Source organism: Hippocampus comes, unplaced genomic scaffold, assembly GCF_001891065.2.
Source record: "Hippocampus comes isolate QL1 unplaced genomic scaffold, H_comes_QL1_v1.1 scaffold326, whole genome shotgun sequence".
Taxonomy (NCBI): Eukaryota; Metazoa; Chordata; class Actinopteri; order Syngnathiformes; family Syngnathidae; genus Hippocampus; species Hippocampus comes.
Window position 1 is genome coordinate 342,704 of NW_017805930.1, and position 25,800 is coordinate 368,503.

General features: G+C 44.1%; 4 protein-coding genes across 6 annotated transcripts in view; 2 read left to right on the forward strand and 2 right to left on the reverse strand.

Moving 5' to 3' along the window:
* Window positions 1-6,482, forward strand: part of jpt1 (Jupiter microtubule associated homolog 1) — a 10,487-nt gene extending 4,005 nt beyond the window's left edge. Inside the window, exons 3-5 of the mRNA XM_019889784.1 lie at window positions 4,278-4,432; window positions 5,485-5,515; window positions 5,913-6,482. Coding sequence (XP_019745343.1) covers window positions 4,278-4,432; window positions 5,485-5,515; window positions 5,913-6,049 — 323 coding nt within the window. The 3' untranslated portion in view covers window positions 6,050-6,482. The remainder of the gene's footprint in view (window positions 1-4,277; window positions 4,433-5,484; window positions 5,516-5,912) is intronic.
* A 3,224-nt stretch (window positions 6,483-9,706) lies between these two features.
* Window positions 9,707-11,438, reverse strand: LOC109527725 (uncharacterized). Its single transcript, XM_019889789.1, has 2 exons — window positions 11,223-11,438; window positions 9,707-10,788 (listed from the first exon to the last, which is right to left on the reverse strand). Exons 1-2 carry the CDS (start codon window positions 11,275-11,277, stop codon window positions 10,208-10,210), a joined length of 636 nt encoding a protein of 211 aa, XP_019745348.1. The 5' UTR covers window positions 11,278-11,438; the 3' UTR covers window positions 9,707-10,207.
* Window positions 11,439-11,680: 242 nt separating this feature from the next.
* armc5 (armadillo repeat containing 5) lies at window positions 11,681-19,918 on the forward strand. 2 transcript variants are annotated; one of them, XM_019889787.1, is made up of 7 exons: window positions 11,681-12,545; window positions 13,492-13,522; window positions 13,632-13,742; window positions 14,288-15,167; window positions 15,957-16,660; window positions 16,819-16,951; window positions 17,710-19,918. In XM_019889787.1, the coding sequence occupies exons 1-7, from the start codon at window positions 12,186-12,188 to the stop codon at window positions 18,977-18,979; spliced, it is 3,489 nt and encodes a 1,162-aa protein (XP_019745346.1). In that variant the 5' UTR covers window positions 11,681-12,185; the 3' UTR covers window positions 18,980-19,918. The 2 variants fall into 2 exon arrangements, with proteins under 2 accessions (XP_019745346.1, XP_019745347.1); XM_019889788.1 differs by lacking the exon at window positions 13,492-13,522 and having other exon boundaries at window positions 12,467-12,545.
* Window positions 19,919-21,020: 1,102 nt separating this feature from the next.
* cox6a2 (cytochrome c oxidase subunit 6A2) lies at window positions 21,021-22,265 on the reverse strand. Of its 2 annotated transcripts, none has more exons than XM_019889741.1 (4): window positions 22,138-22,265; window positions 21,916-21,979; window positions 21,289-21,431; window positions 21,021-21,190 (listed from the first exon to the last, which is right to left on the reverse strand). In XM_019889741.1, the coding sequence occupies exons 2-4, from the start codon at window positions 21,977-21,979 to the stop codon at window positions 21,101-21,103; spliced, it is 297 nt and encodes a 98-aa protein (XP_019745300.1). In that variant the 5' UTR covers window positions 22,138-22,265; the 3' UTR covers window positions 21,021-21,100. The 2 variants fall into 2 exon arrangements, with proteins under 2 accessions (XP_019745300.1, XP_019745302.1); XM_019889743.1 differs by having other exon boundaries at window positions 21,916-22,004; window positions 22,138-22,253.
* Window positions 22,266-25,800: the final 3,535 nt, after the last annotated feature.

Consider the following 25,800-nt stretch of genomic DNA (forward strand, 5'->3'; position numbering starts at 1 on the left):
GTTTTTCCAAGAAGTCACCGACAGTTGAGCACTGAAGAGACTTTTAAGATTTGTGCTCAAGCTCTTTTCAGTCCTCTACATCGGTTGATAATCCCTTAAAAAACGCAGACGAGGTGAGGATAGACCAATAGTATACAGTCAAACCTCGGTTTTCGAACGTCTCTGTTCTCAACCAAAAATTTCAAGTTTTTTATGCCTCGGATTACGACCGAAAATCGGTTCTCGACCAAACTGAGTGCACTTAAATGCGCCACTCGACTCCTCTCGCGAAATATTAATCAGGTGTACTGAGGAGGTTTTTACAAGAAGTCACCGACAGTTGAGCACTGAAGAGACTTTTAAGATTTGTGCTCAAGCTCTTTTCAGTCCTCCACATCGGTTGATAATCCCTTGAAAAAAGCAGACGAGGTGAGGATAGACCAGTAGTATACCGTCAAACCTCGGTTTTCGAACGTCTCTGTTCTCAACCAAAAATTTCGAGTTTTTTATGCCTCGGATTACGACCGAAAATCGGTTCTCAACCAAACTGAGCGCACTTGAATGCACCACTTGACTCCTCTCGCCTTCCTTACACGAGGTAGTGACGCTTCCTCTTCAATAAATTGTTTGTTTGTTTTTTTTAAGCGTGGTTTCGGTTTTCGAACAAATCGGTTTTCGAACAGCCTTCTGGAACGGATTATGGTCGACAACCGAGGTATGACTGTACCTCGATTTGTGGGAAAACCTCAAATTGACCATATTTGGACGTACGAGGTTTCCGTCCGACAGTGACAATCGACTTCTTCCTGCTGACATTGTTTGGCAAGGGTGAAGGCCAAGTTCAGGCCAGCCTTCCTGTACTACTTCCTTTCGACAAGAACAAGTGGGAGATGTTTATTTGTTTGGAAGGTGTTTGTGTTGGCTTTTCTTCGTGCGTAAATTCCTGTCGGGGCTCACATGGGTTCCATTTTGTTTAAGGACTTGAAGACGCACTTGGCTTTCGAAGAACACCAAGCAATTGTAGTCTGTTCCCTCCAAAGTACAGTGTGTGCGCGACACGGTATGTTTCCAAAATAAACACGCAAACCTGGCGGACTGTGGCGCACAAGAAGGCTTCAACACGCCCCTGGCTACGAAGCACTTGAATGTTGGTGGTGATGCACGTAGTAGCTTGCCTTCCGAAGCGGTGTGAGTGACTTGTTTGTTGACGGTTGCTAACTTTAGACCAGCTGTTGGGAGCAGCTGCTCAGCTGAGGCAAATGTCCTCGGGACGCACATTCTCGGCAACCTTCATGAGCCTCAGAAGTGGAGACATACGGGACATCCAGTTGCATTACACACCACACCAAAAAAAAAAAAGTGTGGGATGTTGGTAAGGATGCGCCAATGCCACTTTTTTTTTTTTAGACTGAGCACAAGTGTTTATATTTGACGATATGCCAAGACAGAGTATAAATATTCCATAATGCCATGATGACTTAAAATTGGAATGAAAATGTCTTCATGAAATTCATCAGCACAAGACACACCGAGTGTGTTTTGCAAAACTTGCTCTTCTCTAACGAGGAGCGAAGCAGTTGAAATTTCTTGGTGGAATTGCAATTGGCATTCAAGTCTACATTTTCATGATGCTGTTCTCGTTTTGACATCTTGCCACCAAGTCGCCGCCTGACAATGAGATCAAGATGTTTTCAGTTGTGCAAAAAGTATTGGAATATTGACCAGTTTGCGGAAGCTCAAATTAAGTTTCGTGATTCATATTGGGGGCGGCCCGGAGGTCCAGTGGTTAGCGCGTCGACCTCACAGTGCAGAGGTACCGGGTTCAATTCCAGCTCCGGTCTCCCTGTGCGGAGTTTGCATGTTCTCCTTGGGCCTGCGTGGGTTTTCTCCGGGTACTCCTGTTTCCTCCCACATTCTAAAAACATGCATGGCAGGTTAATGGAACACTCTAAATTGTCCCTACGTGAGCGTGGATGGTTTTTCGCTTTTGTGTGCCCTGCGATTGGCTGGCAACCGTTCAGGGTGTCCCCCGCCTACTGCCCGAAGACGGCTGGGATAGGCTCCAGCACCCTCCTCGACCCTTGTGAGGATTAAGCGGATCGGAAAATGGATGGATGGGTTCATATTAGAATGAAACTTGTAGTTAGTAATGCATACGGCCTGTTCAATCTTGTGTAAAAAAAAATTATGCCCAATTAATTTTTTTAAGTACACTTTCAGGTGTATTCAAGGGGATATCGGCCCAATAAACACACATCACTTGATTGGTAGTTGTTAATAAGTTAAGCTGGGAAAAGTTTCCCCAAACTTTTTGAGAGTACTGGATACTTTTCGGCATTATTATTAAGGTTCTACTTACAGTTGCGGTTATAAGATAAGATAAGATAACATTTATTTGTCCCACACTGGGGAAATTTGGAGTCTACAGCAGCAAGATTGGGGGTTTCTTTCTTCGGTTGGAATTCAACATAGCAACCAGGGCGTCAACCTTGCTGATTAGTCACATCTAAAGTCAACATGGCAAAGTCAACTGCAAGTCATTTTTAATCGGCTGCTCAAATCGAACCAAGTTGATTCGTCTTGCATGTTCTCATCTAATCACGAGGCTCCAATTGGCGGCTCTAAAAGGCGGCGTATATTTGAAATAAGAAAATGATGTTTACTCATTCAAGTCTCAAAGGCACGAACCTGTCATATCATCAGCATTTACAGTATTTTATGATGTCGATGTTTTCTCTAAGCTTCAAGCTTGCGTGTGATAAACACTTGACCTAATGCATCCAAAGGGGAATCTAGAAGTTGAAGTCAAAAGACATCCATCGCTGTCATAATGATGCGTTTGGTTTTCTTTTTAATGGATTCATTTCCTCTTCTTCCCATTTGATGTTTGCGCTGCACCTTCCGGAGAATGCTGCAAGACACGGTGCCGGTAATGAAGGAACCGTTGTTGTGGAGGGGGCCGACGCGGAAGCTCTTCACTCCATTAACCAGAGTGGCCGGCCACTCCTCTGATTCTTTCACATCCATTGTTCCCAATGTGACAAAGACACTCTGTGCTGGCTTTCGGGTCGACTGCCCTGGAGCGGTTCCGTAGCATTCGCTGAGTCACTGCCTTTTGGGGGTCAATTGTGTATGTATGGCTTATGGACGTCGCGTTTCCATAAATCTTGGGTTTGAGAGAGGCGGTGCAACGGGAGGGAGAAAAAAATATAATCGAAAACAGAAACTGGTGGCTGTTCAACTGGCTTTCATGAAATATATTAAAAAAAAAAAACAAAAAAAACTTTTCTGCATATAGGTCGCCTCACTCGTGGTTTACAGCGTCCGGGTGTACAGCGTCCGGGTCTGGGGGGGGTGACTAATTGCATTAGGCTCCATATTGGAGGACATCTGCTCAAAAGCCTGAATCACCACGGGTCATCTGTCTCAGCTGTTTCCTGTCTAATCCGTGTGTCATCCGATAGCCAAAAACATACATTTGGATTAAATATAAGACGCTTTGGGTATGATCTACAACAGTTTGTGTATGCCAAAAAACAGGCGCAAACCCGATGGCTCCCGAAGAGGAAAAAAAATCGATGGATCCACTCAGCAGCCGGGTTTACCCAAGGTTGCCGTTTGCCAAATGCAGCACTTCATACTGGGCAGACATGAGGCAAATGGATTACTTCTCGATGTCTGGTTTGACATCTTTAACTATTTCCGAAAGGCACTTGCAAACTGACATCGCTGCGCGTAGGCATGGCGGCGGTTATCGTGGTGAGAACGAGAGGCCACGGGCAGAACGGATGTAAACATTTTGTGATATGCCGGAAACCAAACTTTGTAACATCTCGTCTATTCAGCAATGCTCTTTTTGTGCTTCGGGGTGATGTTGTCGAAGGGCTTACTTGAGCCAAGTCAAAAGGAGGAGTCGTGCCCTGTCTTAGATAAACTCTCTTCAACTCTGAATTTCCTTGCGTCTCTGCGAGTCATTTCAGGGCACTGTGACAATTGTCTGGTAGCTTGACCAGCTTGTTTTTTTGTTTTGTTTTTTTTCTTTCAAAGCTTTAAAACACCACAATGTTACGCGGGAGTCAAATTTAAAACGTGGCGTTGATGCACTTGCTGATTTCTCCAAAATGATCGGACCTATAGATTACTTTTCTTTGTTTGTCTTCTCCGAACACTTCCAATCCCATCTCTTGGAACATCATTTAGCACTTGGTGGGGGGGAACTTCCTCAAATGTTGCATTGTGAAAACCACCAAAACGCGCACGGCCTTTTTTGTTTGAAAACTTGCCGGTTCACTTTCCAGGTGCCACCGATGCCGCCCCGGGGACCCTGTGCGGGGAGCCTTCAGCCCCACTGAGACGGTGCCAGCAGCCTATTCTGTTCCCCAAGAACCCTCAGCCAGAGCTCACCACCATCCACAACTCTGGAGCCGCTTTGGTGTGGAACCAAAGACAAGAGGTAACGACACCCGTGCCCTGCCGTTGTCTCTCCAAATCAGCGGTGCCACGGATGTGATGTGACAGCTCAGGGAAAACTGCAGCGAGGGAAGGGCGGCTCTGTTCTTTGGATAGGATCTAATCCAATTGGCCTTTGGCGTTGAATGTTACAAATGTTAGGGACTGAACCTCAAATAATGGCCCTCCATGTACCAGTTAGTTGCAGGGTGCGCCACCTTGACTCCGGGGTGTCAAAACCATTTTCATTTTTTTTTCCATTCTGGGACTGAGTCCTGCCTCAAATAGGTGACAACCCCACAAAAGTTTTAGAATTGCCTTCAGATGGCACAAGGTGGTAGCAAAGCACTACTTTTGTCTAAATGAAGCTCCCTCAACTCACGTCAGCATACTTCCAGAGCTCCCAACTGTTACAGATTGTCCAAATTTTGCTGCGGACATGGCTGAACGCTACCTTGTTATTTCCGTAACACTTTATTGTTCTGGATATGATTTAAAAAAAAAAAAAAAAAAATCAGGGGTCGTGCTACTCAACCAATCAAAGGATGGAAAAATTGTGACATCTTGAGGACCAGTGCCCTGGCCCTGTAAGGATGAATTAGAAATCTGATTCCCAATGTAGTTATGCTACATTGGCCAGCACTCTTTATTTTGAAGGTCCTGGGCAGATTACACTGACATGGCAACAAGGAGAGGCTGAGATCTAATTGGCTAAAAAAGTACTTTAAAAAAACCTCAAAAAACATCCACGCATGTGTACTGGAAGCACAAGTACTGCTTCTGATTAGGATGAGAACCGAATGAAATCCAAGTTGACTGTCGAAGGCGACCCTGTTTGTACTTTTGCTTCTGTTTACTCTTTTTGTTCATTTATTTATTTATTTTTTTACACTCCCCAAGTTGAAAGGCCATGGCTTCATCTGTCCACAATTATGTGACATGATGACAGGGTGTTGTCCCAAGTCTGGATCAACAGGCCGCAGTTAAATGGGTCACTTTGGTTCAGCCGGCCAAGTTTGCTTTCTTACTTCATGTTTTCTCATGTTTTCATGACAGGAGGAGAATGACCAAGAACAAGCCAACAATGGTGAGTAGCTTGACATTCGCCAGACTTTTCATGTATCAACATTCATCTCTTGGAATGCCAAACGATTTCTTTATAGAGCGCTTGTGGACTTCCCTTTTTGTGGTTGTTATGGTGGGTTTGTTTTTGTTTTTGTTTTTTTTAAAGGTCAAGTGTCCCCTTAAATTATAACAATGTTGCTCAATGAGAAGGGCAGCCAGAAGGCAAGAGTGATGATGCATGCCATTTTATTTTCTGCAAATGCTTCCGATTGGTCAAGCATGGTCCTGATGTTTTGATATGATGTGGATTCCGAGAACGGTTTCGGTTCAAAACACAGATGTAAAATCATAAAGTACAAATACTTCCTTCCTGCGACGGGTGTTTTGGTTGTGACCGCATCGGTTTTCTCTCTTGACAGGGTGTCCCGACAACGGAGAGACAGAGCAGGAGGAGCAGGAGGCGCCACAGCCCTCCACCCCGTCGGGAAGTGCCAACTCTTCCGCTGGCAGCCGAAGAAACCCACCTGGTGGCAAGTCCAGCCTCATCCTGGGTTAAGAGACCTTTCTCCTCTTTGTTTTTTGTTTTTTTTTTCTTTCCTCTTCCATTTGAACACAATTTTTTATTTTTGAAAGATAGCCACCACCCCCCACCCTCTCCCCTGTCACTCTCTTCCTCTCCATCGAGCTGTCACCTCTGCGACGCGTGTCCTCCACACGGTCATGTCCGCCTCATTGCTAACTCCAACATAACCTTTTCATCCTTTTTTTTTTCTATTAAAAAAAAAAACTGTTGATAAAAGCACTTTACGTATCTCTGTGCCCTCCTTCCCGCTCGTTGGAGCCCATCCCGTGTAGTGCCGGGGGAAGGCAAGACATTTAGCTCGTCTCCATCTTGTTCGTCCATGTTGTAAATGCTGAAAAAAAAAAAAGAAAACAAAACTGAATTGTTGCGTGAATTTCTAAATACAATAAAGATTGATATGAATTTGCTGGGGCTCTTTTGTATTCCTTCATATTAAATTACACTTTTTAAAAAAAATACTCTGAAAATAATTTAGGTATTTAGATTACTGGAATACAAAATAAAATGTTTACAGTAATAGGATAAGTGGTTTGGAGAATGAATGAATGTTAGTTTTTCAATAAAATTGAAGAAAAAAAAAAGACTAATCTCGTTAACCAAAATTGTGATCAGTTGAAATCGTGAATAAGTCATAACTTTTCTCGATAGTTGTTTTTATTCATAATGTCTATCATTTACAAGAAAAAATGTTGGAATTTAGTTTTATTTCTCGAGATCGTATTTTTTTTAAGTTGAATGTACCGGTAAGTTGTTTTTTTTAATGTCATACGAGTCTCTGAATCTTTTTTCGAGATAAAAGTTTTTTTTTTTTTTTTTTTTTAGACTGTTTGATTTATAAAATTCTAAAAAGCTCAAAATTTCTTATAAAGCAATCTTGAAAAAAAAAATTCCAAGAAAAAAAAAGCTGGAATGTTTTTCTTTTTATATGTAGATATATATATAAAAAGCTGGATGCTTTCTAGATTGAAAAAGTTATCTTTTCAATTTTCTAGGTATATTTTCTACGTAAATCATATTTTTGTTGTTTTTGCAAAATTGGTTGTATTTTTCTCTGTTAAAAAGTTAGATAATCTCTATATAATGTAAAAAGTTCATTGTCCCTGGGAACTAAAACTGCTTTATTCGATTTAAACTACTAAACAGTGATTGCAAAAATACATTGATAAAAGAGAACGTTTTTGAACTATAGTATACGTATGTATTTGAGGTAATACATTCTATTCTATCGTCATGCTAAAATGGTGGATGAAGCCCCAAAAGGTTGCGCTTATCCTTGCGTTTCCATCTTGCGTCCAAAGACGACGACATCCGACAGACTTGTGGAGTTCCTTGACCTGATTTATGTGCTGCGAATGTGTGTGTGTGTGTGTGTGTGTGTGTGTGTGTGTGTGTGTGTGTGTGTGTGTGTGTGTGTGTGTGTGTGTGTGTTTTATTGCGGCGCTGATGTGGTTTGCGCGACATGCAATGAATGTACAGGCCTCTTCAAGGCTTTGCTTTATTTGGAAGCGCTCGTCTTGGCTTCATTCCTTTTGGCATCTTGAGCACTGTCTGGCTAAAGTGGGATCCAGGACACCAATACTTTATTTTAACATCAGATCTTGTTAATATGACTCTTTCTTTTTTTAAAAATTATTTATCTAAGTTTTTTGCAGTCTATATTTGTTGAAAATTGACTTTTCACTTGAGATTTACAAGGTGTGTAAACAATGGTTCCAGAACTGGTGTCACAAATGTTTTCCTTTTTAAAGGAATCCACCTGGAGTCCAACGCCTTCTCTGTTTTTATCCGCTCCCAGAAGGATTTTCCTAAAACTCTTTAGACACGCTAACATGACAAAAAATATATATGACAAAATTAAAGAAATTGTTTCTTTTTCCAGACTCGACAAGATTCAAAATCGATCTTCAAATCAAGCTTTGAGGCATTTCTCTTCCGCCTTAAAACATTTTAACAGTCATTTTTCCTCCAACTGTCTGACCTAGCTCAGGTAAAAAGTCTGATTGTGTGGCATGATGTGCTCTAATCCGTTACTTTAGATGGCGATTGTTAATTTGATGCCGGATAATCTCCTTTTAGGGATAAAATGAAGGAAGCAGATCATCACAGTGGGATGATATCTTTAAAGATAAGACCCTAATCTTTGTTGTAGTTTACCTTTCAGTCTTGGGCTGTGTCGAGAATTATTCGATCATACCCGACTAATCACTTTATGGGTAGGGTAGGTCTGGCCTTCATTTGGTGATTAGCATTGTAGCTTTTAGCATTTTGGCGAAAAAAGTGCGATGGGAAGCTTCTCCCCCCATGTTAACATACACGATTGGCCCAAAAATGGCGCAAAAATATATATATATTTTTTAGACATGGCTTTGGCCTCACAAAAGCACTAACAGTAACAGGTGAGTTTTGCCGTGAATAATGGAGGATCGGTTTCGAGACAAACCTGAATAGGGAATTTACAAATGTTGAACCATAAAATTGTGGCACTCACCACACATTTGAACAGCGCTACAAAATAGTCAACCCCCCTGCACAGGTCGCTATAAAGTGGATGGACAAGTGATTCCTGACACAGCCTTAAAAGAAATTGAGCTTTGATATTAACCAACGCTTGCTATCTGAAGACATATTTGGCCGAGTAAGACCGATCTTCTCTCCCTACCTGGAATTACAATTGCACTAGTTGGAACGCGAGGAGGCTGTTTCCAGCCCGAGAGGCATGTGGGGGTCACTCGGGATCAAGAAAAGCACTTCCTGTCCTGGACACATGCCAGGATGTTGGAACCAGGGTGATGATTTTCAGTCAGTTGGAACCTGCCTGGAAAGTCTGATGCAGTTTTTTTTTTTTTGTGTTATTTTTATCGTACAGACAAAGACACTGCTGGTTTCTTTCTGGAGGGTTTGAGGAATCTTATTTAAGTGCAATAGCATACCAGTCTCAGATCTGGTGACATTGCTGCCCCTTGTATGATGCTTTTTTTTTTTGTAAATATCTCTTTTCTTATTAATCTCATGTCATATCTGTACATTTGCAACTTGTTTGTGCTCATTGTGTCTTACTTGTCTATGTTGGTAAATAAAGCTGAGATTGATAAAATCCAAAGTCTGAGTACTTCTCCCAACTCTGTTTTTCTTGTGTTTTTTGTCCTGCTCAGCAAAACTGAGTGTACTTCTCCAACCGCAAGTCATTTTTCTGAAAAGAGCCAAGCTTCCCCCTGCTCCTTCCCCAAAGGCAGCCACATGCTGACTTATTCGGCTGATCGTGAATAATCAGCCGGCCTGGGTCATATGCATCTTCACACTTTTGTCTGCGTGCTGGCCAGATGTGGCCCTGTGTGTTTGTAAAAGTGCTCACACTCGGTACTTGAGTGCAGACAGTAAAGTTTGCACACTGTAAACTCGGGTAACCTGAAAACTCAGCTCCAGGGACAGTTTGAAAGTATTTGTACTTGATGACTTCCCTCCACTTCCAATCAATACCCTCGTTGAGTCATAACAACACTGACTCAGCAATTTGGCCTTTCACTCAGCGGAAGTCGTAAACAGGATGTGATGATTGCTAAATGGATGGGCAGCTGTGGTTCTTTTTGCTAGACAACCGAGGAAAGGGCACCGGTCCACTCCCACAGGAAGCAGGAAGTAATGTTGCTTTAATTGGTCTCGAAAGAGATGTGAAGTTGAAGGGGAAAATGTGGCATGCAGTGCATTTGGTTCCTGGGGCTTCAAGGCCTTTTTATTTGCAGTCATACTGGTGAAAAACAACATTTGAATAATGAGTGTTGCCACAGTTACGTTGAACAAGTGACTGTTATTTTACTGATTATTTGCTTAACATATAAATGACATCTGGAGTTTATCCCAACTGAATTTGTGGCAAGAGGTGGAGTCTATCGTGGACTGGGCATGTTTAGACAACCCCGCCATGCTGTTTAAAATGATGTTGGAAATATTTAATGATTCTAACATCGGTAGTGATGTTATACTATGAGAATAAAGTTGTCCCTTTTTTAAGTCGTAATACAAAGTACAATGAGATAAATTCGTTTTTTTTCTTTTTTTTTAAAGACAAAATAGTCATTTTGTGTGTTATCCTGATGTCTACAGTAAGATATCCACGTGAGTCCATCTGTCCGTTTATCGCCTTTCTTTGTCCTTCTGCGCCAGGCTGGCGATGGCGTGGGCCAGGTTGTTGATGGCCTCAATCTTCCGCTCCTCTAGTGCCTTCTGCTGGGCCCACATGTTCAACTTCCTCTCCTGCAGCTCCATGTACAGCTGCAGGACATCCTGCGGCGGCCTCGGTCCGCACAATGTCGAGGGCACCGCGGGGGGAGGTGACGGCAGAATAGGCGTGAACCTCTTACTGCTAGCCTTGGTCCCGCCCATCTTGGCGCCCTGCCCGGCCTGCACTTCTTGACCCAAAACGTGGTGCATGGCCCTAAAAAACTCCCAGTGAACAGCGGCCTCCCCCTGCCTCTTAGCCCGCTCTGCATTCTTCCTGTAGGTTGTGAGCATGTTCCTCCACTTCAGGTCACATTCGTGAGCCTTGACGACCACGTCGGACGCTTCCTGTGCCTCCTCCCTTAGGCGGGCGTTGACCCTCTCGGCCACCGTCTCCCAAAGTTTCTTCTTCTTACACACGGGCTTCTCAAAAGCCAGGTCCATTTCCAGACGAGTGTTGACCAGGTGCCACGTGGCCTGGAGGGTCCATATGAACTCTAGAAGGGGCAAGAATGTTTAAAATTAGTTTGACTTCCCTCTCCCCAGCCACTTCGTCGCACTCTTCCGGTTGCATCCCAAAGCATTCCCAGGCCTTCAGCATGTCCTGGGTCTTCCACCAGTGCCACATGACTGGAACAGCTCAATGGGGAGGCTGTCAGGAGGGATCTTAAACAGATGCCCAGGCCACCTCATTGGAGAAAATGTTTAAAAGCTTCTTACTGATCAGGAGAAATACAATTCTAAATTGGGGTGGGGATCCTGACCAAAACTCATTTTTAATAAATGTGTATTTATTAAAAAAATACGAATCCTTTCATTTCATTTCCAGTGGTTTTTTTTTTTTGCCGACTGCCGACTCATCCATTTATCGTGGGGCCCACCCCATCCTCATCGATGCCTCGATTAACTCTCAACAACAACAAATACCAACCCGCTTTAGTTTCTTCAGCATCCACCGTAGACACCGCCGTTTCCTTCTCCCCCATTTCCGTCCTTTGGATGACTATTGTTACAATAATTTCCACATTGTTGCTAAATCATAACCATTTCGGTGAATGCGATGTCACAATCGCGGAGATTAACAACTTCTCAAATCGTCCTCGCGTTGGACAATCGGTGTTTATGTCAAAATACTTGACGGCTCTGGGAAATGTAGTGTATTTTATCCCACATTAAATGGAATATAATCGTGTCATGCTCGTCAATAAAACTACAATCCCAAAAGGCCACGTACCGTATTGTGCTCATACTGTCACTTGGGTTGTAGTTTTCTCGAACGGGAAATGTACAAGAGAAAGCGACTCGGCGTCAATTTTGGACTACAACTCCCAGCATATATTAAACCGAGTCCTCCTCCAGGCTCCCTGCTTCTTTCCCAGAGCGCCCCTGTTTTCTTGTTGGCTAAAGATGGCGTTAGCGGCTAACACAGGCGATTGCATTTTGTGTCACACAAACTATTTGGTCGGTTGCGGCACAGCAGCGAGTAATCATAGCTTTGCCGCGTCACTCGGTGTGTAAAAATATGTTACATTGGACAAAAATTCGTCAGGGAGCCGGAAAAACGATTGGCTGGCCTTCGACACGACATAAGCCTGTTTTGCGGGGTGTGGAGGGGAAGCAGCCGGAACTTCATTTCCCATGAGTAACCGCGGCATCAGGTTGTACAAACATTTGTTTCCCCCTTCCGGAACTTGTAATTTTCTGATCGTGTGAGCGCGTTTGTTTAGTTTTGTTTTTTTAATACTCAATGCATGAAGTCAGGGCATCAGTGAAGTTAAAAAGTCAACGAGATGCTTTTAAAAACATTCATCCAGTGGAATAACGTGCATATAAATAAATTATAAAAACAAAAGTTAAAGACTAGTGAGCTGGAAGGCAACTTGTGAAAGGAATCATGACTGCTTTACCCATGCAAAGTGGTCGAAAGCTATCTCGAGCCCCTTCCAGCAGGGAAGGATCTCCATCTGCGCCAGAGTCCTCCTTGACCTGGTGCCTGACCCACCTGAGCAAGCCCCCACCTGACTCAGGGGCTGAACTGGACAAGAGGTCCAGATTCTCCCAGTGGCGAGCGTTGGTCGCCATCCGAACACAGCACATAAAGGGCGACAAGGCCGGCATCACCCGCTTCCGGAAACAGGGGGGTCTGCGTCCCTTGCTGGACCTGCTCGGCCACCACAAGTGTTCCAGGAAGACTTTGGACCTGGCTCTCAGCATCCTCGCCAACTGCTGCACTGAGCTGGAGACACGCAAGGAGGTGAGCGAAAGGAAGCACTCACACTACAATTATTTATACAGTTGCAAGAAAAAGGTTTGTGAACCCTTTGTTAGGATTTCTATATAAATTGGTCATAAGAATGTGTTCTGAAATAGAGCTGCACACTATACAGGTACGAAAATACCTAATCATTAAAAATATGTTTTCAGTACAGTGTTGAGTTATGATGTGTGTGACTCGAGTTTTTCAAGATATGAGCTGTCGTTGGGTCGATGATGATGATGATGATCACAATTATTTATTTATTTTTGCTCTGACTTGCAAGCAAATGATGTGAGTGTTGTACGGTAGCTGTGATCTTAACTCACTTCACAACAATAATCAACAGTAACCCAAATTTCTTCAACAAAGAGGCTTCAAGTCTTTATTCAACTTTACTGTCAAATGTGTATTTAAAACAGCCATAAACCTGGCCTTAGAAAACTCAGTTTAGCCCAATGCTAACCAACAATGCAAAGCACCAAGGGCTTCCTGTGCGGAGTTTGTATGATCTCTCCTGTGCCTCTGTGGGTTTTGCTCCCACATTAAAAAAAAAAAAAAAAAAAACGGCATAGTAGGTAAATGGAACACTCTGAATTGTCCCTCGGTGTAACTGTGAGTATGAATGGTTGTTTGTCTGTATGAGGCCTGCAATTGTCTGGTAGCCAGTTCAGGGTGTACTACCCTGCCTGCTGCATGAGGACAGCTGGGATAGTCTCCAGCACACCCGCGACCGTCGTGAGGATAAGCGGCTCGGAAAAGCGACTCGGATAATGTATGAATTGATATTACGTTTGCTTGTTTTTCATTGAACATGTCATAAAAATGTTACACTGGAGAGTGCCAGTTTATGCAGAAGTACCAGTAATTCCAAAGGGTTCACATTCTTTTTCTTTCAGCCGTATCTTTCTTTCACACATTAAATTTTTATGAATTTCCAACATAGGTTTGCAAGCTTGATGGAATAAATATTGTTGGTGAGTTTCCCTTTTAGACATTTTGATGAAATGTTTTTGTGGCGCAAATCAGCACCAGCGCGTGTAATGTACGCACTTGACAGCATCTTGACAAATGTCGTTACCTCAGTGGATGTGATGAAGAGGAACGTGGCCCAGGAGACCATCCAGAACCGAGCTGCGCGGGCTTTAGGGAATCTGGCCATGGACTCGGAGAGCTCGGCGCTCATCCACTTGGCCGGTGAGTCCCTGTGTCCTTTGTAAGTTGCAAGTTAGAAATTGATTTCACGTTAAGAGTCAATCAAACATGTCAGATATCGCAATAAAAAATCCGCATTGATGCTAGTTTCAATAGCCCGTCGATGGTGTTTTGGAATTGGGTGTTAGCATTAAGCTAGCACAGTTTCGTAATGATGTGCTTCAGTTATGTCGGGTATTTAAAGAAGTTTGAACTTAACTATTAAGCTTGTCCGCATAGCAGGATAATCTACAACAAACATAAACAAATTATTATTTTATTTATTAAAAAAATAAAATAATACATTTTAGTTACGCAGAGATGTTTGTTGAATAAAACAATAAATTAAGAAAAAAAACCGTATTTAATAAGGATAAATACATTTTAACTCTGTAGATTGATCACATTGCTTTTCCTGGCTATGGCTAGCTCACTTGTTGCTGGGTACAATCTGGCCACTCACTGAAATGTAAAATGCGAGACGCAGTTGTCGCTCTTGAAGAGTAAGAAATAGTTTTGATCGCTACCTTGTCATTTTTCCTGCGCAGGGGGCGTACCTCTCCTTCTCCTGTGCTTGTCTATGTCTTCCGCCCATTCCTCACCCACCGCCGCCCCGCCCAATGATCCCTGCCCCAAGCTAGAGTGCGCCCAGTCGGCTTCACGGGCACTCCTCTACCTCTCGGACACGCCGGCGAACCGCCTTTCTCTTCTCACCCAGGGCGCCCTGTCCGCCCTCACCCCCCTCATGGCCCCGGAGTACCCCCAAGGCCTACGGCGGGCGGCCCTCAGGACCCTCCACGAGCTCACCCGAGGCTGTGGCCCTGAATGCGCCAGGGAGGTGTCCCGCTCCGGTGTGGCAGCCCAGCTGAGCGTCATGGCATCCGGAGAGGCCGGGAAGCCGTATGAAGAGCTGGCGCTGAAGACCCTGGCCAACCTGTGCTCCCAAGGATGCTTGCGTCCCTTGGTGGGCTCCCTGGGGGTCATCCCCAAGTTCACAGCCGAGGCGAAAAAGGAGCCCTACAAGTCAGGAGTCTTCCTCAAGGCGCTGTGCCTGTGCTGCAAGGAGGCGGTTAACCGTGCCAAAGTGAAGGAGAGCGGCGGGCTGGAGGCACTGGTGGGCTTTCTGGCGGCGCACCCAAGTCATCCGCTGGCCCGTCTCGTCATCCTGGCCTGCGTGGACTTTGTCTTCGACGAATCGGCCGTGGAACAGCTGCAGGAGTTGGGGCTGGTCCCCCTGCTGGTGGCTCGGCTGGTGGCGCTGACCGCGGGTGAGAAGGCGGACGCGGGTGGCGGCGGCTTGTCAGGGTCGTCTCACGGCGAGCTCCTGTCGCCGTCGTGCTTGGATTCCTTCGACTTTGCGCCTTTTGAGGGCTGCAAGAAGGAGGAGGGTGGCAGGGAACAAGGCTCATCAAGCTTTTTGAGTCTCAGGTACAGCAAGTGCAATTTTTTTTTTTTAATTTGTTTATTTATTTATTTTTAAATTCTTTTTTTTTTTCCGGTTAATTTAGACTTTTTTTTCTATTTAATAGTTTTTTTTTTAAAACTAATTTTAGTTGAAAATTAAAATGCACTTCCTTGCATTTGGTTTTAAATATGTTTGTAAATTCATCATTTTACATGTTTTTAAAAATGGAGAATCATTTTTCAAAGTATTCCACAAAAACAATTTTAAAATTGTGTCAATTAAAATGATTTATATGTTAAACATTTAATCATGTCTTCATTATCTGTTAAAATAAATAGTTTTACATTCACATTTAACGTTTATAATGTTTAATTATTTAAGCACAGTACAAATAAAATGCAAAATAATTATTTCACCTTGAAACTATTTTACAAGCACGTTTAAATAAATGGCTCAGTTAGTTGTCATTACATTAGTTATGTAATACACATTTAAAAACTAAATCTATATGTATTCACATAAACTTTGACATACATGTAATGTGTGAAGTGATGGTATCTAAGTAAAAAAAAAAAATCAAGACATTTAACACACACCTAACATTTATGAAGGTAATGGTTGATTTATTATTGTTCAGTTCATTGTCAATAATAAAGAATAAAAATTAAATTGTTTTAAAGTACACATTTTTAAAATGTCCTTATTAGAATAGTTGCAATTAAAATAATTACCAATATTTTAAAAATGAAAACTATATGTTTCATTATGATGAAACTATTTACATTTAATTTCTCTGGTGTCGTTGCGTCCAGGTCGTGGCTGCTGGCCGAGGGGATGATCTCCTGCGAAGAAGACCTGCTGGACTCCTCAAGCAGCACCGACGGGGACTGGGCGGTGTCGCCCCCTCAAAGCTCCCCAAACCCTGATTGCCCGGCCCCACTGAAAACCTGCTCCCCTCTCAATGCTGCTACCGCCAAGAAAGATGCTCCAAACTCCTCGTCGGCGCTGTGGAAAGCCGGCGATCCACCGCCCTGCAGCTCCCCCGCCGTGTCCCCCTCTTTGAAAGCCACCCACCCGGGCTCCCCTTCCAAGTTCTCATCGCCGCAAAGAAGGCGGCAGCGGGCATGCTCGGCACTTTCCTCTGTAGCGAAGCTCACCGTGGACGCGCCTCCGTCCGTGCCGCGCCGCTTCGCTTACCAGCACCCGTACCACCCTGAACCCTGGACGCCTGAGTCACCTGTCCTACTGCTACTGTCGCGCTTCTCCCACGCCGCCGACCCCAGCCCCTTCCTGGTCACCTCAGGCACTGTGCGGGGCTTGCTGTGCTACCTCAGCCAGCACCAGGACCCCAGCAGCCGCTGTTTCCGCCTGCTGTGCCGTCTCACCTGCAACCCCAGCTGCCTCCGGGCGCTCCTGCGCACCGGGGCTGTGGCGCTCATTCACCACCACCTCTGTCAGAGGGACGGCGGGGCCAGGCGGCAGCAAGAACGGGTCGGAGCCAAGGTCAAACAGCTCGGTAAGATGTTGACTTGTCAGCTTGATTTTCAAAGTTTGAAAAATGCCTGTTAGGAGACATGCAAATCAAGAATATGGAGCGTTACACTTAAAAGTAGTTGATTTATTTTTGACATATTTTTTTGTTATTCTTCGACTCAAAAATTTTTTTTTCTTCAGGTGTGACCCTCCTCAACAATCTGCACGTCCAGTGCGAGTCGGCGTTCGGCGCGGGGGTCCTCGCACACGTCATGCTGTCGGGCTCCGAGTCGGACCGAGTGAACTGTGCGCTGTCTCTGCCTTTAATCAGCAGGTGAGTCCTCTTGGAACTGCTAAAAACAGCCGTTACCAGGTCACTTTCCTATGTCCTGAAGCTTCGTGTCTCTCCGCTGGATCGCCAGGGAGACAAACACAATAAATGTCTTGTTTTGCTCTCTCTCGGGGACAGCAATAATGCTCCTGGGTCAGTTTGACGAACTGAATATGTGAATGTAACCGTCTTTGTTGAGAAGCAAAAATGTCATCTGAAAAAAAAAAAACACTACTTAAACTGACGTACTATACTTTCTTTTAAAAAAATCTATTTAAATATGATGCCAATACATCAGAACTATAACAGATACAGTATAAAATAAGTAAAAGAGTAGAACGGACAAATAATTTGCAATGTCTTCAATTCACGGAATACATTAAATTCAGTTAAAGAATATAAATTAAACTGAATACAATCAAATAATGGTTCAGTAAAATCAAATGTGAGGTGCATCACTAAATTTTGTCACAAAATTGGTAAACACTGTGAAGCGTCCTGCAGAATAATGTCTTTGCAGACTTTGTCCACTAGAGGGAGCCCTAACACAATTCAATCCCTGAAACAATGACGTAGTTTTTCCAGTTCTGGATGGCCGTGCCAAACACGCCATCATGAAGGGACCCGAAATTTATTCTATTCGATGAAACGGTTATCAGAATTCTTGTACTTTTTTTTTCTCCCAAACATCGTTGAACCTTTGAATTAATTAACCTAGTCAGTCAAGATCCCACAGTAATTGTCATACCTTTTTCCGACAGCAACAAGTTTCTGTTGAGGAAACTCCTCCTGGACTCCGGCAGCCTCCTCTTGGCCTTGCAACCTCTTGGTTGCCTTGACGACACGGACGCCCACACCGCCGATTGTAGACGTCTGCTTTCCACCTGGCCGGACGCCTCGCTCCACTCGCTCTACTTCTCCCTCCTGATTGGATGCTTGTCTCCACTCGTATCCAACATCAAATTGCGACCTGATGCCGGACGCCTGATTAAACTTTGTCAAGCTGACTCAATGGCTCCACCTCCAGCTAAGAAGCCTCGCCAAGCTCACATCTGCACATACGCCTCATCCGACTTTGACCTCCTGCTGGTTCTGGATGATGGGGCCGAGGTCCCAGCCAACAAAGAGGCCGTCGCCGGGTCGGGCTCAGAGTACTTCAGGGCTTTGCTAAAAGGTGGCTTTGGGGAAGCCAAATCCGGACAAGCCATCCGCATTAAAGACGTGACTGAAGGCATGTTGGTCCCGGTGTTGCACCACCTGCACGGATGCCGGCTGGCAGCATCGAACCAGACTGAGGAGTGCCAGTTTTTGGACTCGTTGATACTCGAGGGGCTGGCTTGCTGCCAGTCGGATGAGCCGTCCTTCCCGAAATCTCCGTTAGGGGAGACCATGACGGGAGCGTGCAGATTCCTGGCCACGGAGCTTCAGAGAGAACTGGAGGGGCTCTGCGTGGCTTGTCTCCTGTCTGAAATGACTGCGGCAAGCCCCTCAGGAGGAGACCAAGACACCACCGAGGAGCAGCTGGCCAGCAGGACATCCGAACTGGACCTGACGTGCGTTCAACTGCAAATCGAGACTCTGTTAGAGAAGAGTGTGAAAACAACTTTCTTAAACAAAAGAGAGAGTAAAAACATCCCAGCAAGGAAAGTTGATGCTGTTTGTCAAATTAAAAGTTTGAAACCCTGCGCAGAAAAGGAGGCGGCAGAGTTGAAAATGAAAAGCTCAGCTCAGCTCTTCAAAGCAGAACTTCCGGACTCCCTCGAACCCCTGGAGGAAGAACCAGAAAAAGGTACGAGAGGGGTCCCGGCTGCCCTTGTGCCGCAGATGTACTGCTTCGCGCAGCGCCACAATTACCCAGCGCTGCGTCGGGCCTGCCTGACGCTGCTGCTGGGCTGTCGGGAGGCGGGGCGGCGGCCGTGCTTCTCAGGCCGCGAGGCAGCCGTCTGCCTGCGAGAGGCTGCCGGGCAGGCCGACTGCGTTGACACGCTCAAGCAGGATCTTCTCAGTCTGGCTGCAGACGTGCTAAGCTGAGAACCATCGGAAAACCTGTATGCATGTTTTGTTTTGTTTTACTTTTGGGAGACTGCTTTCTTTTTTTCACACATGTTCAAGGTGTACCCAAAAATTGACCTGTTCTTTGACTGGCCATTAGTTTGCTTTAGGTGTTTATTGTCTTAGATACAGGCGGAGGGGGGGGGGGGGGGCATTTAAGATAATTGAATGACATGAAAGAAAACATCACAACTGCAAAAATTGAGCTTGGAGCCTCACCTCGATGTAAATAGCAAAAAATGCACAATTGATGCCTCACTAAAAAGGGTTGTAATTGGCCATAAATGCCACAAGATGGCGGCTAATAGCTGATGCCAGAGGTTTTGACATAATTTCAAAAGGTTTCATTTGAAGTTGTGAGACATTGTCTTCTTATTTCTGCTGTCATCAACAGTCGCTGATGTTGCAACTTGAAGATTCTTTGAAATTTTGAGGGAAGTTTTTGGGAATGTGCGGGGAATTTAACGCTACCTCAATCCATCGATGTAATTTTTTGAGATATTAGAAATTTTACTTTATTTTCTTTTGCCATAAGTTAATTGTATGTTCATATTATTATTTAGGATTTGTTGCACCTTAAACAAAACCATGAGTAATGGGCAGTCAAAGGTGTCGGTAAATTTTATGGGGACACTGTTGATGCATTCTAGCTCATCTCACCGAATCATAATTGGCTATGATCAACTGTACTGTACTTCCGTTTTGTTTTTGGATCGTCCTTAGTTCAATTTTGTTTGGTTGTTTCTTTCACGAGACATGTTCTGTCTCGGTTGCCTTTGTTTCAAGCTGTTTTCCTGGAAGTACTGGGACAATCAGGGTCATGTCTTGTTTATTTTGTACATAGAGATCAAATGGAGATTTCACCTGTGCGATATCAACTTCATACCACTGAAATATAAAGATTTACGACACATGCTATCCAATGTTGCTTGTTTTATGTACATAGATATCCAAGGACATGCATTCATTCCTGTGCACGAGTAATTCAATACGAAGGAAGCTGACTTGCCGAACTATATAACATTAATAATTTCAATCGGCACTGACGCAATGTAAGCCGCCTAGTCCCTGTTGAAGGTGCCATCTGCGCTGGAGTGGGAGATGGGGAAAGTCATCACATCAGAAACCAATAAATTTGAAAGACGAATAAAAGAGGCAATTGAAATAAGGTGGCGTTGCATATCTGTGGTCTGTGCCATCTTCACCTGTCGGAAGCAAGTGACTGGCCTCGCCCAAGGTAAGACATTCGCCCTTCAGTAAAAGCACCGTAAAGATTCCGATAACTCACTTTCGGTGGTTTAGGTAATTCTGGTGGCATATAAACAATTTTCTTGTGAAGAATGTTATATATAATAACAATGACGTCTCGTAGGGACGCACGAAGCAACATTCAGACGCTAACCGGGGCTAGTTGCTAATGTTAGCACAGTGTTGTGAACATGAACTACCCATACATTTTTGTACATATAGCCTTTCTTAAATTGTTTAATATAATTTTATTTTTGAGCCATTTTATTGTTGGTATGATATCTGTACAGTGTTAAAAACAATTGGCTTGTAACTAAGTCACTGTATGAAACCGTTTTAAAAAATCTGACAACGAATGTGTTAGCTGTCTTTTTGTGCCAATGTGTTCATTTGGAAGTCTTCTGTACAACAAGCTACATTCTACAATCACTATGAATTGTCTAAAACAAAAGTAAAAGGCAGGTAGGTGTTAAGTCTTACACTGTACATAAGTAAATGTTTAAAAAAAAATTAAAACCATGACAAATACACACATTTATTGCAACTAATACTGTATTGTTGTAAATGTTTTACAAATCAGCGCAAATTGTGGAAGTAGGAAATATTAAAAATCCATTCAATTGTAAATGCTCATTTTAAAAGCAATTAACAATTTTAAATCATTAAATTGGTTTAGTCAGCCCGCAACTGCTTGAAGCAAGGGTGTCTTTAAGTGCTCTCTCCAGATACTGGTGCAATGATTTGCTGAAAAAAAACAAACATGAGATGACACTTACATTTGTGCATAAGATTTCTTTATTTTTATTTATCTTTATTTCAGTGCAAGGCATCACTGTGCGGCTGGAAGGCCCCTCAATGGTGGGAGCTCTCGTAACCGTCTGGCAAAGGGTTGGTGTGAGCATTGTGGAACAGTGAGTGGTTACCATCGCCCCATGGGAATTTCTGTTGGGCAACAGTGATAAGTGATGTCTGAGTATTGTGATAAATCTCAGAGCGATGTCGTACAAATAATGCAGAGGGAGTGTCAAGGGGCCGCTCACCTTGGTGCGGATGCGGAGGTGTTCGTAGGGCACAAATTCCGGCTGCTCGTGCGAGTGCGCCTGCATTTTCATGTAGGCATTGGCCATGCACACGCTCACGCCGGGCAAGGCCAGCACAAAGGTCAGGATCTTCCAGGTCCTCGCTGCGGAAAGGTGGGGAGAATGAATGACATTTTTTTCATGATGGATTCAGTGTGAATGACTGGTAAGGAACAGGAATGTTGACTGCCGGCTTTAAAGTTCATCCTCAGCTACAAGGTGACCTCTAATGTGTTGTACACTGAGAAATCCTACTTGTGTCATTCTCCATTTGCTGTATATAAGGTTAATTATTGCTAATGCAGGTGAGTCGCAATGCAGATGTGCCACAAACATTTTTTTTTAACATTCTTAGATGTCATAACAAAAAAAAAAACAATGGTGCTTCATTTTCTTTGACAGCAAGTGACAAAACGTATAATACTGAAGTTCCTGTGTTTATTCTTCTCAACAGCTGCATCTTATTTCAGAATAAATAAAGCCAAAGAATCCGTTGACGCTCTGGTGAGGACATTGTTTTTAAATTCTGATTTGTAATCTGTCACAGGGTTTTGTTTTGTTTTTTTGTGAGTGCAAAGACGTTCTAACCTCCTCCGTCATGGCTCGAATGCGACGCGGCGGCAAGCACCCTCCGAGCGGCCGACAACGACATCTGCGGACAGACCGACCACAGTTTGCTCGGTAAGACATGATGACACAGTCTTGTTTACGTCTGTGTTATGCAGACTCATAGGAACAATCGTTTCTTTCTCTTTTTAAACATGCATATCAGTAAAGAGAGGTTTGTAATGAGTCTTTTGCGGAACTTACTGTTGTTCAGGCAGTCGATATATTTAATAGTCTTTATTTTTCCTCGCAGCACGCCTGTTGCTGGCTTTACCTTTCGTCTCCTTCCTGCTTGTTTTGTCCTTCAGTCTGTCCTGAACTGAACCTACTGCAGCAGGCTCCTCCCTACTCTCAAACTGTCGCTGTGCCAAGGAACGTCGAGTTTATATTAAACCAAGTGCAGCAGGCCCACTGATATGTGAGCGAGAAGGAATGGAGGAGGCGTGACTCTGCCTCAGGACGCTTCATAAAAAGATCTATGCGGTATCGATTTTTTATTTATTTATTTTTTTAATTCTCACATGACTGTAAATCTTTGATGAAACGCAAAGTCAGACATGTAGGTGAGGAAATTAGTCAATGGAAAAATGTTTAGTACCACTTGTGTCACTTAGGCTAGATTTACACTGCAGGGCCAAGTACCCAATTCCCACTAAATGCCTCCCCTCTATCCAATTTTGAAATTCTTCTTTTTTTTAATCATTTCCATTTCAAGACCCACATGCACATGAGCTTAAATTTCCTGAAAAAAATGACACAAGTGTCAACTCAACTCACCTCAACTCAACTCAGCTGTATTTATAGAGCACTTTAAAACAACCACCGCTGTATACAAAGTGCTGTACATGGAGCAAAAACGCTTTCATACAACAACAATCAAAGAATAAATTAACAACAAAGAGTGTAGAAAGCACAAAAAATGTAAAACTAAAAATCAAGTCTCATGCTGAATCAAAAGCCAAAGAATAAAGATTCGTTTTAAAATGGGGCAACGAAGGGAGGCTTGCCTCACAATCAGCGGGAGGTCATTCCAAAGGTAGGGACCAGCAATGGAAAAGGCTCGATTCTCCTCTGAGCCTCAGCTTCGTCCTCAGTACTGTACCTCTAATGGTCAGACCCGAGGTGGGGCGGAGGAGGATATAATCAGGGGTAGAAAAATCAGTTCTAAAAACATTTGAAAGCTGCAGTGCGGCATTTGCGTAGGACATTACTATGTGTCTCCACTAGTCTACACGCGTACCTCTATTACCTGTGGTATAAGATTCAAGCAGGTTAATTCTTTGTTTTCATCCATCTCTGGAGGTTTGTTGTTTTAGCCTTATATCGCCCTCTGCTCTCGTCCAAAATAGATGTGCAAGTGCACAAGGTCTCGCAACAGGTGAACGTTGAATGTTTTTGCCTGTGGGATACCATGGCATACTTAGATCAGTTCATCCAAGATTTAAAAAGGCACGTCCATCCCTTTTACATTATTTTCCATATAGCCGTAAAGTAGCCTTATAACTATGGACAAGACCACACATTCCACTTCAAACTGCTTCGTGTGTGACATTTTTCTGTCCAAGTAAATTATAAAGACAGATGACCGGATTTTCCTGCCTGTATTTCAGTGTTTAATCTTGTTTTTTTTTTTTTTTTTCACATCGTCAGCGCTGCTTTTGTTGCCTGCACCTGGCCAATCTCAAACCCGCTTGAGTCAGCCACAAGTGCTGTCATGCAAATCGTCAGTCTGACCGCCTCCCGAATGTTATTGTGGGAAGCAATGTCGTCGCCATCTCGGCACGGGCCAACCTTTCCATGGGGTGCAGGTGTTCTGCAGAAGTCGCTCGCTCGTATTTTTTTTCCCCCTCCTTTTCTGAATGTAAACCTTCGAGAAATACGCATTTTCATCTACCCCATTACGAACTCCCTGATCAACTAGTTCAATTAAAACCACCAGGTTCTATTCATTCATTCATTCATTTTCCAATCCGCTTAATCCTCACAAGGGGCGCGGGGGGTGCTGGAGCCCATCCCAGCCGTCTTCGGCAGTAGGCGGGGGACACCCTGAACCGGTTGCCAGCCAATCGCAGGGCACACCGAGACAAACAACCATTTGCGCTCACACTCACACCTAGGAACAATTTCAAGTGTTCAATCAGCCTGCCATGCATATTTTTGGAATGTGGGAGGAAACCGGAGTACCCGCAGAAAACCCACGCAGGCCCGGGGAGAACATGCAAACTCCACACAGGGAGCCCGGAGCAGGGATTGAATCCACGACCTCAGCACTCTGAGGTCGACGCGCTAACCACTGGACCACCGGGCCGCACCAGGTTCTATTTGGTCATAAATCTCTCTTGCTCTGAACCACTGTCGCGTCTTGACGGAGTTCCAACAGCGAGTCTACGCTTCAATAAGCGCAACGCTAATATTGATCTCGTGCAGCAGGCGGTCAACGCTGACTAACACAAGCATAAAACGGCCTGTAAAGATTTTACTGAGGTGAAGAAAATATTAGAGTTTTCATTTGCTTCAGTTTCGGGCCCAACTGGTTTGCTTTTGAAATAGAATTTGAACTCTACAAATATTACAAAATAAAGACACTTAACAGTATTTGGATGACACCACGAGTTCTAAGATGACAAGGCGTTACTCCCTTGTAATTTTTGTCATTGGCTAATGGCTTTAAGGGCGCATCAGGACAGTTGTCCCGTGTGTGTCCACATTTTGCCTTGTATCCCTAATAGGAAAGACCACCGTGAAACTAGAATCCAGATGAGTGTCCAGATGCCCTCCCCTGCTTACAATCTCCTCCGTGGCTAAATGAGCCAACACAGTCCGCCTTTGTCCCGCCGAGCCTCTCGGCAGCCGTCGCCTCGCGCTGCAGGAAGAAGGCAGCCGGTCCTTCGGGATGGCGGCGTGGCTTTTATTGCCGAGCAAAGGTGCACAGACAGACAAATGTTTAGAGGGTGAACCGACGGCCTGGTGAGTCAGACGGGGGTGATGTTTTGGTCTTGTGTTACTACCTCCAAGGAAGACGATGCGGTGGTCCAAAGTCAGCTGGATGACAAAAAAAAAAAAACACGAGAGTGCACGCTTTCGAGGCAGAACCTTAGAGCTGATCCGGTCAGACAACATAAATGTGACCTAAAGAAGTCATAAATGCCATCACGGGCCTATGCTTCTTGTTCGTAGTCTCAACATTTGATCACAAGAACCTCTTGTTGCCATGGAAACCCCTTTACGATATCATTTTTTAAATAGATTGGCTTGGCATGGACGCTCCCATCTTGTCGACTGATGTGAGCCCACAATTGAAACCTTTGAAACTCACCTTATTTGCACTTTTCAAATCTTGTGCTACAATGCTGCTTTTGCTGGTGTTGCGACTGGTGAACGTGAGGTCTATTTTGGTGATATTGTTTGGTATGTTGCGTATTTAACCAAACCGCATAATGGACTTTCTTAATGCTAAAACACATTGCAAAAGTGTAAAGGTGAGCTCACAAAATGACTAATAGTTGTAGTCCTTTAAGTGACAAACAATGAAACAATCAGAGATGGGCACTTTACTCTATTTTGCCGGTCCGTCCTCCGTCTGCGACCTGGCTAACCCTTCCGTCATTCCCCCTCCGTCCTTATTCATATAATAATCGTCCTCCGTCCTCGTCCTTTTAAAGCCCTTCAGTCTCAAAACTGCGATCGATGGTCACCCAAATTTATGTTGACATCTTAATGCTCACGTCAACCTCTGAACATAATAGAATGATCACCCACATATTCGGGATTTTAGGGTGTTTTCCTCTTCATAGAGGCGCTCACCACAAAGCTGATGTCACTTCACGAGAGAAACATATGTCGTCCATAAAATACAAAACGCATGAC

What these genes read in the sequence shown, in the direction of transcription:
- cox6a2 (XM_019889741.1), bottom strand. Translation starts at nt 21,979, where the DNA reads ATGTCGTTGTCGGCCGCTCGGAGGGTGCTTGCCGCCGCGTCGCATTCG. An exon ending in TTCGAGCCATGACGGAGGAG is followed by an intron (nt 21,432 to 21,915) that starts GTTAGAACGTCT and finishes ACCTTTCCGCAG; the next exon opens with CGAGGACCTGGAAGATCCTG. An exon ending in ACCTCCGCATCCGCACCAAG is followed by an intron (nt 21,191 to 21,288) that starts GTGAGCGGCCCC and finishes GTTGCCCAACAG; the next exon opens with AAATTCCCATGGGGCGATGG.
- LOC109527725 (XM_019889789.1), bottom strand. Translation starts at nt 11,277, where the DNA reads ATGGGGGAGAAGGAAACGGCGGTGTCTACGGTGGATGCTGAAGAAACT. An exon ending in TGCTGAAGAAACTAAAGCGG is followed by an intron (nt 10,789 to 11,222) that starts GTTGGTATTTGT and finishes TGCCCCTTCTAG; the next exon opens with AGTTCATATGGACCCTCCAG.
- armc5 (XM_019889787.1), top strand. Translation starts at nt 12,186, where the DNA reads ATGACTGCTTTACCCATGCAAAGTGGTCGAAAGCTATCTCGAGCCCCT. An exon ending in AGCTGGAGACACGCAAGGAG is followed by an intron (nt 12,546 to 13,491) that starts GTGAGCGAAAGG and finishes TTTCCAACATAG; the next exon opens with GTTTGCAAGCTTGATGGAAT. An exon ending in TGATGGAATAAATATTGTTG is followed by an intron (nt 13,523 to 13,631) that starts GTGAGTTTCCCT and finishes TCGTTACCTCAG; the next exon opens with TGGATGTGATGAAGAGGAAC.